Source organism: Plectropomus leopardus, chromosome 6, assembly GCF_008729295.1.
Source record: "Plectropomus leopardus isolate mb chromosome 6, YSFRI_Pleo_2.0, whole genome shotgun sequence".
Classification (NCBI taxonomy): Eukaryota; Metazoa; Chordata; class Actinopteri; order Perciformes; family Serranidae; genus Plectropomus; species Plectropomus leopardus.
Genome location: NC_056468.1, coordinates 20,044,828 through 20,058,305, shown reverse-complemented (window position 1 = coordinate 20,058,305; position 13,478 = coordinate 20,044,828). Strand labels below are relative to the sequence as shown.

The window sequence follows — 13,478 nt, the reverse complement described above, 5'->3', positions numbered from 1 at the left end:
TGCAATCTTATTGGAAAAATCATGGAAATCCCTCAAATTCAGAGACGTTTTTGAGATGAGAGTGTGGTGTTTGAAGGTTTTTTGACATAAATGGCTGCTGTTCAGTTTAATATATACAGTACAGCCTCAGCAAAAAAACATGCACCTGAAATTTGAGTCTTAATATTACTGATTAATATTCTGAGATCAAATTTGTAAAATTCAAAAACAGATAATGAAAATATATTATTTTAATCCTGTTTTAGACTGCTGTAATTTTAAGGGCTAAATGCAAAACCAGGCGCTGGAAATGACTCATTCCTCTTCAACATGACTCACTCTTGGGACAATAGAGCATCGACACACACACACACACATATTGTGCAATAACCACAGCAAGTCACTTTCCTTTCAATTCATTTCAAAATGTTAATACAAGCTACAAAGTAGTACTTATTCTTAATTATGACTTGCTATATTGAACATGATGGACATGTCAAATTAAAGTCTGAACTTCCAAAAGAAGATGGGTTGCTTGACAATAAGATTCAGACTTTAAAAATGCAAAAAATGACAAAAACACTTTCTTTCCTCAGATATAATAAGATGACACTCAAGTGCCAATGATGTCTGAAAGGGTAACTGGGCTAGATCCATGTGAAAAAATCAATTCCTGTATAAGAAATCAGTGTGAATATATTTTTTCACAAAGAGAACAATGCTAGGTTTGTCTAAAAGAGAAAACTGGATAGCATCTGTAAAATATCATAATACTTATATCAGAGAGGAATATCATTTTGAACAGAATCCAGAATAAACACAGATTGGTGCACACACACAACTACACGCACACTGACCTGGTGTGGAGCATGTTTTGTGGTTACGAATGAAGCGCACCGCAGTGATGCCAAATGGGCTTTTCTTCACTCCTGTGGTTCTCTTCAGCAGCTCCAGGGCACAGCGTGGGTCATTATACACACCAACAGGGGGAGACACTTCTTTTGCAGAGCTAAACCTCTAATGGAGGGAGACAAAAAGAAAAGAGATGCATAAAGGTTAGAACAAGACACTGAAATGTAATGACTAATAGCACTTTCTATTGATGAAACCGAAATCAGTACTTTTTTTAAAATAACCCACTTATTTTCTCTAAACAGCCCATCTGGAACACCAAAACAAATCCAGCTGTGAATATTTGCTTTATCCACAGGAACAACAAATGACAGAGCAGTGTATCTCTTCACAGTCAGATACCAAGCAGAGACAGAACCTGACCAAATACAGCCTAACAGCCCACATATAGACAAGACTAACAGTCTATAATCACACTATCAGCCTTATGGAGTTTCACAGCTCATTACACCAGAAGGCAAAACTGGGGGATGGATGATGGATGGAAGGGAGCATATTTTTACTAAGCGTTCATCCTTAGAGTCCACTATGGGACATCTCAGCTAGACAAAGTCAGACGTAGTTAAACTTCGAGGGTCATAAGAAACAAAAACAATCAATTTAATCCATGTGCAAAAGGTTACATGTATGGGACTGTGGATTTTGGCTACTCGCACCTCACACTGTGTTTTGAAAAACCTGGATTCAAGAGTGTTTACCCTTTATTAATTAACTTTGCCAAGGTTTTTTTTTTGGTTTGGTTTTGTTTGGTTTGTTTGGTTGTTTGTCAGTAGGATTATGTAAAAACTTCTTTTTTCATGAAATTTGGTGAAAGGGTGTAGCATGGGTCATTACATTTTGGTGGCAGATCCAAATCATGAGGCAAATGCACAAAGCATTTTTCATTTTAATTAGCATTGTAAGATAGAACACTGGGCCTTGACTGAACAAATGCTGTTCACCCTAAAATCCAGTAGATGGTATGGAAGTTAATTCATGACAAAACATAGCCAATTGCAAAAATACAATGACTCTATGACAACCCTAGACTATAAAATAATGAATGTAGCAACCGTGATGTCACCCCATTCTTCGACTGCTGTTTTGAAGCCTCAGTTTCGGTATTTTGGCTGTTGCCATCTTGGCGTTTGGAAGTCAGAAATGACCATATTTGGGCAGGTATTTGGAGCTATGGAGGAGCAAGAGGTAGATTGCCTCAGAGACAGCTTGTTAGTCAAGCAGCCCGGCTCTTAAATATGCGCAAGTTTGGGCCTTAAAAAATGTAAACTAGGGATAAAAATCCCCCCACCGTACAGCTGTCATGAATGTTGAAATTAGATATAGAGATCAAAACATTTTTTGTACCAGGCTGCAAACATGTTTGTTTCTGTTTTAAAGTTGGACACTGACTGGATTTGGAGCCGGCCTAAATTGGCCATTCAAAGATGTGAAGTTTTTGATACTTTTACACTGGTTTCATTTTTCAGCCCTGGAGGTTGCCATCTGATCATAATCCATATTCATGGGTGCCACCAATTCTTGAGGAAAACCCACACACATAGTTTGTTACAATTACTCCATAGAACCTTTTGTACATATACTTTGTGTTCTTTAAATTCTAAATGTATATGTTTTTATTACTTCTATATGTTTATCTTATGTCTTATTCTATTTAAATGTACTATTTTTATTCTTCCTTTATGTTACTTGTTTTTCAGCAAAACACCAAGTAAAATTCCTTGTATATGTAAATGTTCGTGACAATAAAACTCAATTCTGATTCTGATTCTTGAGCTTCATACAGAAAGCAGTCATTAAGAAGCACTCTTTGACATCATTCTAATTGCTTCAAAGTATATCTAGACGTATTTACAGGGTTCCTACAGCTCAAGGCAAACCAGATTCAAGACTTTTTAAGACTTTTTTAGACTTCTTGATAAAAATCTTATGCCAATTTTACAATAACCAAATTGAAGGGAAAAAACATGAACCAATGCCAATTACTTGGGGCTAGTTTTGGTGGTTGGGCATGCAAATTTGCATATCATGTATGACTAAACTATTGCCTTGATGGAGGTCTGGGCTTTCAAATTGCCCTTTCATTTCTTTGATATTTCAGTCTGGACCAAAGTAGACCAACAGACTGACAGACAAAATGACATTACCATCTATAGAGCCACACCGCTACTGCCTTGCAAATCCTGCCTAGCAATTACATGAAGAAACTTGAAAAGCATGCTCAGAAAATCAAAAAGACTAAACTGATAAAATACAGGAAAGACAAAGAAAAAAGACTGACAAAGAAAAATAAAGAAATGCATGAGAGAATGGTAAAGGAGAGTAAAATGAATACATACAGAACAAAGTGGTATGATTAGCAGAGAGAAAATGAGACGAGCTAAACAGCATCTCCATCTCAAAAATAATGATGCACACAATCAGGTAGTTAATGTTCTTTGACTATTTTGCTGATATCAGAGCTGACTCAGCACTGCAACCGCTTGCCAGCTTTACTGCCAGGGTATAAATGTGTTTATCTGATTGCCTATCATAACAACACGGGCAATCATGGGACCGAAGCAGATAAGTTGCCTTCTCAGTCAAAATTACTGAGGGAGAACTGTGTTTCAGTGTAACTCCAAATTTCTCTTCAGCCTCTCACAACTGAACCATTCAGCAGGTCGTTATCAAAAGGAATAGGGGAATAAAAGGACTTGATTACCTCAAATACCGGCATGTCCACATTAACGATGCCATTCCCACACACAAACACACAATAACATATTTACACACACTGAGTCAGTTCAGAGGATGTTCAGTCCATAAGAATGATAAGATGCTAAGAATAATAATCGAAACTGTTTTTTGGGGGGGAAACATGGCACATCATTGATCACTGATTTGCACTTTTAATCTTAAAAAGACACAACTTATGGAAAATGAGTTGTGGTGTAATGAAAATGGTATTAGTAATGCACAGTTGAATTATTGAGCTTTTAGCCTAAAAGGAGAAATGAGAGAAAAAGAAGAACATGCAGAGGTGTAGCTTGTGGAGGAAATGGAGAGAGGAGAGGCAAATGATTGAGAGGAAAAGTGTTTGTGTTCGAAATGAAGTGAATGTTTAAAGAGAAGAAAGAAGACTAGCTGGGATTACAAGACATGCTGTGCCAAGGCCAAAACAAACTGTGTTCATTCAAAGTCGGATGTAAAGCTGGGGTTTGTGGCCATCTGTCAATCCAACGCTGCCCTACTGGCTTTGATTACGTCTTATTCATGGGCACGTCCTTTTGTCTTGAACCGACTGACTGAGCTTTGTAAGCATTTCACATACAGTATGACAAGAAATGCAAAAGTGGTTCTTTTGATAACCATGCCAAGAGATGACTTGTTGTCCATGCGAGGTGCCTCTGTGGGTACCTCTGTGACAGAACGTCCTCACATCTGTTAATGTAAATTAATGACGTCACAGAGCAATGGAACAATAGATGTAGCCCCTCTAGCACCAAATAAACCCCACTACCAATGTTAAGATGAGTTCAGAATGAGTGTGAATAGAATTTCAGAGGCATCACAACTGCATATAAACATAATGCAAAAACACAAATCCACCCTGGGTTGTACATTAAAGACAAAGAAACATATCCACAAGGTGAAAAAGACTGAGAAAAACACCTTTGGCTCTATAGACTGAATTATTGTGACAGTGCATGACAACAATCACTTGTAGGTAGACAACCGGCTTAATCACAGAGATACATGAAATTGGCAGACTTTTTTCATTTCTGCTGTCATTTTTAGCTGTAACTGTAACATGTAAAGATATGCAATTAGACAAGGTGGTCTGACCAATCTGTGGGTTGCTCTGCTAGCATCTTTAAATTAAATCTACTGGCACAAAAGCTAAGCAATGTACTGCTGTGGACAGGGGCCACAGCAAATTGCGTTTCAAAGATCTATAAAGACCCACCAAAAAATCAATATTAGTTCAACTGTATGCAAAATATGAAATATTTTCTCAACTTTACCTTACACACCAACAAATAGAGGCAACAGTAAACCAGCTACTCCTGTCCAAAGTCAAATTATTATTTTTGTCAGTGGAAGCTGGTGGCATTGTGGTTAAGGCCTCAGTTCCCCATTGGAATGAGCTGTCTGCAAGGTCAAGCAGTGAAAATATTCTAAATATATCGCACACTTAAACTGGTATTGGGTTTTTTGTAGGTGGCTAAAAAATAACCAGCTAAGCCAGCACCCTTTCATTTCATGTAAGTGATGCTGTTATTGTAAGTTATTGTTATTGTAACACTGTGAATTGGTCTATATGTTTTTGTAAACTATGAGTTATTGTTTAAATTGTTATGTTTTGGATATCATATATAATGTAGAATAATTAATTTGCGCAACGATGCACTCAAGCATTTAGTTTCACAAAAAAACATATTTGCAAAATAGGTTACAAAGCTATTAAAGGTGCTTACTGTGTACTGTCACTTATCAATACATTAAAAAAGAAAAAAAAGAACATTCACAGCACATGCTTTTAATTAAAATGTTTGGGTTTTAATGTGTTTTTTAACTTCCAAATTACAAAAGTTTGTGTCTTTGGGACAAATTGTTGGGAAGAACCAAGGGAGTAGATGGTCTCCAGAGGGGAACAAGGGACTCAAGGATGAAACAACATGTGAATGAAAAGGATGAAGGGAGGATGAGGGGAGGGAAATAGAATGTTGAATGAGCGAAAAAAAAGAGTCTTGTAATCTTGTCAAAAAATATAAGAAGTAATAGAACAAGCGCCAATGGAGAAAAGGAATGACGGGAACCAAAAGGGGAGTGGGGGATGAGTCGAGGAGCAAGGGCGAGGAGAATCGAGGAAAAGGCATGTTTTCACAAATTGGTGGATGCTTTGATATTAGGAAATTGGGAAGTCAAAGGGAGGAGAGAAGCGAGAGGTGGAAGTTTCCAGCTGTTTCTCTTATCTTCCCCTCCCTCCCTCCTTCCTTCACTCCCTCCTTCCCTCGTTTTCTCTACATCCGACCGCAGGGTAACCATGTCAGATGGAGCTGGACTCACAGGGAGACGAAGATCTAAGAAAACTGTCGCTCTTAGTTCTGCATGGGAGATGACTTGTGACACGTGCGCTCACACACAGACACACATACACCCATTCCACGGTGGGTGTCAGTGACGACATCACAGGGTCGACGCACTAACACAGCATGTGGCCACGGAAATTAGGTCAGAGCAAACTATGACACACACACACACACACACACACACACACACACACACACACACACAGATCAAATGAACGCAAGAATCTTGCATCAGTTGTTTACACCAGGAAAACACCAAGATGTTTTATTTTTTCAGACGTCACTGAGTTAATTTCAGGGAACAAGTGTAAGTGTATACATAAAAATGTAGGCGTGTTCATTTGCATGCATGTCAGCAATACTCACAAAACCTGTCTGTCTTGTGTCTATATCTGCCTGCGGATGAAATTCGGGCATGTGTACATGTGAATTTTTGATCTGTGTGTGTATGTGCGTGTGAGCATACACCGTCACATTGTGCGTGTGTGTCAGGGTGATAATTAAAACATTCAGTCGGAGAATTTTCATGGGAGTGAATCTGTGGGGCAGTGCCACAGAGGAGTTCAGCTATTCCTGAGACGTGAAACTACACATTTTCACATCCTTCATCTCTGCTCCTCCGAGCCTCTTAATAAACTCATCTTCACCCTCATCTGAAGAAACCCTCCACTCCCAGCACATCAATTAAACAAGCAAAGCCCGGCTCAGTGTCTTGGATCTGTAACTTAATCTTAAATATTCCATATAAAATCCAGTCTCCGTTGAGAAATTGTAAATTGAATAAATTTGCCTCCTGTAGATTATGTCTAAGAAGTCTTTCCAATATGGTGTGTTTTTTTCTCTGTTGGTAGTGCATTAAGCGGAGTAATACCAGTAAATCTATGGATCTAAACTTGTTTATCTTAGCCTGTTAACACCAGCTAAAGATGATGAATAAATGTATGCACAGCTATAGGTAGCTTTGTGAGGTTACAAAGCTATTACAGGTGTCATTGATAGTGACAAACCAACAGAGAATCCTGATCTGACAATGAAGCTCTCCTCCTAAACCTACAAGGCCTTGCTCAGCTCATGATTCTGGTTTCATGGCCCACAACTTAACTGTTTGGTTCAGTGTCAGCTTCCCAACCTCCTTTTCAACCACAGCAGCTAAATGTTTGAAGTGAAAAGCCTCTAATAAACCAATTATATACTTCCTGCTAAGCACCAAACGGTAGACAGGCACAGATCAACTAACCAGGGATCATAGCAGAGCATTAAGTCACTAAAAAACAGGAGATGGTGGAAACCAAAAATAAACTAAAAGGATACTTGGATTTTCATTTATCAGGTAACCAGAAAAAATGACACCCAGTTAATCCTAATCTGCTGTAAATGGACATCTGTTTGCTAATCAACTTCATATTGAGATATTGTGTTGATGCTGGGTTTAGGGCTGGTTGCTCTGTCTCCAACTGGCTCAAAGAAAAAGCCCAGCCCCATAAGCTACGGCATAAAGGGATTCCACTTTTCAATCAGTAATAAGAACATAAGATGGGCAGATACTGTACCGATTAAGCCAAATTTAAACTCCGACATGGCTGCTCTACTACTAATATTAGAATCAGGCAAAATTTCTGCCAGATCAGTTTTGCTGTCAGATCAGTTTGCCAGATCTATTGTCTGAGCAATCAATGACCTGGATCTCGGACAATCGGCATATCAGACATTTTGGTCACCTATAGTTTGAGCAGCTCTTCAGTGTGATATCCCACATAACTGTGTTCAAAAGATCCATTATAAACTGGAGTGAACTTCCTTTAGTCTTGAGACTGCTGTGATATAAAACTGAACTTTGCAGCAAAACAGAGATATTGTCTGCATATTCCTGCCATCTGTGGCTCCATAATTCTAAAAACTGATGCCCAACACTGTAGTTTTTGAGTAATATACTGTTGATTGCATACAGGCATTGCATCAATGCAAATGAAAGGTAAGACCAAAAACACCAAACCTGACATAGACCCTGGTGGACAAAAGCAGTGCGAAAGTTGCTTAAGAAAGAACCTGCTCTGTACAGTACAACCTGATTCACCTGAAAATGCCTTCACACAGAGCACCGAATGGCTTTATTTTGAACTACTTTATATCGAGTTCTATTTGCACTGTACCTCAGTCTGAGAGAGGAATGGGCAGGTAACCCTCGGCTGGTTTCCACTGCACTCACCGGGGTCCTGAAACTGACTTCTGATGTTATACTGGCCCGGACCAGGAACTCCCTGATGGGAAGCAGAAAGCGATAAATGTACAGTAAGTACAAGGTGATATTTGTAGTCAAATGCTTTGGTAATATCACTTTTCATGTAGTTGTGTCAAAGAGAAGATAACAAGAGAGAGTGAGGAAGCACAAGAGACGCTGAGATCAAAAGGGAGACAGGGACTAGGAGTTTGATTTCTTTCTGTTTCTGAGGTAAATGAAGGACACCCAGAGGAGGAAAAGACTTGTACAAAGATAAACTAAAAACACACAACAGACAAAAATGAAGCAATGCCAGTTGAGTGAGCAACTTGTGAAAACAGATAAAGCGCATTAACAAAAAGCCCTTTTCTTTCTCAGCTCTGCAATTAAGTCATTTATACTTTAAAAACAGACAGATAGGAGGAGAAACTACACACCTCTGTGTGTTTGCTCTTTTTGTGGGACAGTCATGACGTGTGCCAGATCAAGACTGCTGCACCATTGCAGTGCAGTAATTACTGCAACTAGCAAACCGGCTAATAACACAAGACTTCACACTAACAGAGATGCTGACAGTGAGCAGTAACGAAACACACACACACATAAATTCACACATTGTCTAGTGCAGAGTGAGGACATTTTTGTATTTGTGGTAAACCCAGAGGGTTGCTGGGCCAGAGGTGGTTTAACTAGGCCTGCAGTAAAACAGCACGGATTTCTGTGGAGATTGTTAGCAGTTACACCCAGATCTTGAGGGGGAACAGTGGTGAATATCAGCACAATATGTCTTCCCCATGCCTTAGGACAGCTCAGTCTTTATTCATGAACACTGACTACAATGTCCTCTTTCCAGAAACGTGTTTCTAGTCCTCAGAATCTGAAATGTTGCATACAGACATTACCGCATGCTGATGCACAATAAAGCTGCCTCTGAGACTGCTTTTCTCACGATAAAATGTACAATTTTCTGGAATAAAGACGCAGAGAGCAAGACCGCTTGTTGTGATAATTTTCAGCTCTGTGCCAGACTGGCTCAGAGTCAAAGACATTTTTGTTTCCCTGAAGTATATATCTGACACACTAAGTTGAACTGGTACACCTTGTCTCTGTCATTCATAAGATCTTTTGTTATAATTTCACTCTGTGACCCTTGACTATAAAAGGAAACTCTTGGGTGATCTTAACACAACTCTTGAATGCAGAAATAAATTCCTGAACTTGCCATTTTCCACACATCAGCCACAGGGATGCAAAAGTAGATCTTCAATAGACTTGGGCAGTATGGTATATTTCATACCTTCCTGAAATTTCACCGAAGATTTTTAAAGCCTAAATGTTATCACCAGAAACAAAAGGCTAAAATTAACTCCACTGCAGTTGCGTGGCCACCGCTACAAGGCTGTAAAGCCATGCTCAGCACGGCTCAGCATGATGACGTTCTGCAGTTGCATTTAGCCACTTGTTAGAAAACGTCTTTTTTCAGACGATTTAAAACTTAAAAGTTAATGAGTGGGGTATTTACTGATGTATTTTATGTTGTAGAACAAAATTTAAAATCTCTTCAGAACTTTGTTCTGCTCCTCTCTTAAAACCCCGGCAAAACAGGTATGTTGGCATGGCTACATATCACTGTGAGCTTAAAATGACTTTAGATTCAGGTGGATATGTTGCTTTCTAGTATTTGGTTAAGGAAAATCAAATTGTCTTGGCAATGTTAGTCTGAAGACGGAAATGGACAGAAACAAGTTGACAATTCTGTCTGAGTATCTGGCAATCCCAGATCCAGTGTTAGACATTTGCCAAGTTTTTTTTTCTTCTTTTATTTTTTTTCCCCTGTGGGAGACAAACTGCTTCCCTATTTCTAAAAATAACAAGTGCTGCCATCAAAACATCATCACCCATCCGAACGCTGAGTACAGAACGTGGAATTTGCAACATTTCTAAGATGAACTGACAGTGAACTTCCTACTTACAGGGTAATATCAGGCATTGCATTGCTACAACTCCATCTGTTTTGCTTTTGATTGCAGGAACATACACGATAATGGTTTGTTAAAGTGGTTTGCTCAGTCGCCATGACAGAATGCCTCTTTAATGGGGAAATCCTACACACAGACTCTTAAACTCTATGGGACAGCAGCAGCCCCGAGCCATTAGAGGCAGACTGTCTGCTGATCTCTAGGAAGTAAAGGTGTTTGTCCTGAGTGTCCCTACTGTGGGTAATGACCCATCTGGTCAGTGTATGTGTGTGTGGAAGTACATGTGAGTTAAGGTGTCAGGTACTAATGATGATGGATGGAGGTGCAGCCATCATAGTAGGGGGTCCCAAAACAGCATGGAGCACAAATACAAGCATACACAGAAGGCAAAGTTGTTGATTCAAAGTCACAGGATAATTTATATCATGTTGAAAAATATTTTTAGTAATTTTAGTAGCCATATGTTATGTAAATGGAGGTATAACAAATGCAATAGAATGTCACATGTAATGAACCAAGCACCATTACATTGCATAAACTAAAACCTAAAAAAGAGGAGAAGCAGCAGAGAAAAACATTTCAGGAAAAAGAGGACGAGGAGAGAAAGGTGCAGTTGCGAGTCCTTGACAGAGGGGATACGTTCACCTCCCTATCCACAAATGCAGTCCCACATTTTTCAGACTCACCCACTCTACTCCTCCAACCGGAGAAATAAGGCATCACAAAGCATTACTCTGCCAGCACACTCAAGTTCATATGCAGGTGAGTAACTCCCCTCCACTCAACCCAATGTAACAATGTGTGTTTGTATGTGTGTTTGGTTGCCATTATGTGATTAATTCTTATGTTCTACTGCCCTCTATGGGTGGACGGATAAACTGATGAATTACACTAACAGAGGGAGGGTGAATCATTTCCTCTTTAATCGACTGTGCCTGAATAAATCAAGAATAAATCCAAAGTACTTACCTTGACTCTGTTCTCACTGTAAATCACTATGCTCTATCATGACTCAATCTCAATCTTTAGTTTTCAAATCCTATTTTGTCAAGAATTTATCTGAATCAAAGTGCAGTGAAGATAGTGGACAAGATGTTTAACTATTGAAGAAAAATTATGTTCTTTTAAGCATTAAAATACTCCTACATGTTAAAGCATCAAAATTTAATTTGGAGTGTTTAAGCTTGATTATTACTAGTTTACATAATATGCTAAATCAACAGAATTTGTTAAAACCTAGGGGTTAAAGGTTTCAGCACAGATGTGAATATATTGCACACAAGTACAGTATTACCATTTAAACCAGAGTTTTAGAAATGTGAATATTGAACTTACTTTTATCAGGTGGCCAGAAACCTGACTTAAAGTGAATGCTAATGCTGTTTAAAAAAGGCAACCGTTGGATTTCAACTCGTAGGATGATAATAAGTCAATGTTGTGTTTACAGCTTCTTGCACTGTCTCAATAATGCAGTTTTAATTGCCACTTGTGGTCACAGTGGCTACTGTTCAGCAAGTAACATAGGTGCACTTTAAAAGACTATGTCCCCCACAGGAGCAGAGCTTGACACTGATCCCAGTCCTGTGAAGTTTTTATCTTCTACAATTCATCTAAGCTTAGCATGCACAGCACAAGGTGGACACAAACTCTCAAAACCATACTCGCCTTCTTTTCCTCTTGCTTGGGCACCAGCTCGTGGTAACGAGGGATGATAAGCTCAGCTCGGCCTTTTTGTTCCTTTTGAAGGTTTACATTCTCATAGTGTATTTCTTGCTTTCTGAAACAGACACAGACAACAACGTGTTTAAGAATAAAAAAAAATACAAGCAAATAGAAGAGATAGAAAATAAAGAGAGAGAGAGACAGTTGGTGTTTATAAACATACAAAATACAACAGAATGAAGTAGAAGAAATGGGGAGGTATGATATATTCAGTGAGAGGGGAAGAGAGGTGTATAATGGAAAAGTGAATGGGAGGAAATAAACAAAGCAAAGACAGATGGGTGAAGGAATTAATGACTGGAGAAGGAGAATAGAAGGGGAGAAAAAACAAAAGAAAAAAACAAAACAACTGCATGTCACACGTGTGTGTGTGTGTGTGTGTGTGTATGTGTGTGTGTGTGTGCGTGAACATGTAAATGTCTGCCTCCATCTATGTGTGGACAGTATGATCGCTCACATGCACACTTATTACTTAGTCGATGCCTTTATGCACAGCTGAGTTGGATGATTGCCCACCAATGCAGAAGTGCTTAGTAAGGCCCATCCTCTGCGGCCATCAATAGAAACGCTATGTGAGAAATGTCAAACATAATGCTCTGGCTGTGGGATCAAAGCAATATTTCACTTTGGTGGAACAGCTTCTCTGTTCAGCACACATCTCTGTTTGAGTTCAAGAGCAGTGAACTTCTGAGAATACATGCCCTGGAGCCTCTAATCTAACCAACCTTTAGCCATGATTCAAAATGTGAATTTATGAAAGCTTATGAAAGTTCATGCATTGATGGCTATCCATCAAGTTCAATTCTCAATATCTCAGAAATCACAGATGATGCTTTATACTTGTTAAGTTAGCAGAGTTCATAAGGTTCTGATAACTTCAGCAGTTTAAGTCAAACATTTTATTTCCTTCTTAAATGCAGTTTTTGGGATGTTTTTAATAGGTTACAAATTCATTTGTGCAACATTTTGATCAAACAGCAATCTTCATCAGGCATTTTCAAATCACCATCACAAAGCAGAACAAGTAAAGACACAAACGATCATCTTTTAGGTGATTGTGATGTGCTTGATTGTTGTACGCTAGCGCCTCATAAATATCCTTTGCTCTTTCAGCGTCGGGTTGTGCTGTTAATGTGCTAACTGGCTAACTAGCGTTTTAAATCATTTCTGTCGGACTTCTGGTGTTAAATGATGAGTACAGACAACCACCACCTGCTGCTGAGGAGAGTTACATGCTCTGTGCCTCATGCTGGCACAGAGCATGTAAGCTGGCTGATGCACAGGCAGTTTGAGGGAATGCAACAGTCAGCTTTCATAGCCACTGTTTTCTGTTTTTTTATGTCAGTTTGGTGTGTCTGGGTCTTACAATGTTGGCAGGTCACTGTTACAATCCTGATGATAACCCTATTGGTGAAATGCCACTGATACTAAGTAATACTCATGTAATACTGTACCATAACGGTAATACTCACATCTCAGGGTAATACTGTCCTGGACCCGGTCCCTCCTCCACTGTCACCTCACCTCTCCTCCCTGTCATGTTTCCAAAGTGGACTCCTTTATACTTCTGTGCAGAACTGTTCTCTGACTACAGGA

General features: G+C 39.1%; 1 protein-coding gene across 1 annotated transcript in view; it reads right to left on the bottom strand.

Moving 5' to 3' along the window:
- stpg2 (sperm-tail PG-rich repeat containing 2) overlaps positions 1 to 13,478 on the bottom strand; it is a 64,008-nt gene that overhangs the window by 38,162 nt on the left and 12,368 nt on the right. Inside the window, 4 exon segments of the mRNA XM_042488988.1 lie at positions 837 to 996; positions 8,114 to 8,221; positions 11,826 to 11,937; positions 13,355 to 13,470. Coding sequence (XP_042344922.1) covers positions 837 to 996; positions 8,114 to 8,221; positions 11,826 to 11,937; positions 13,355 to 13,470 — 496 coding nt within the window.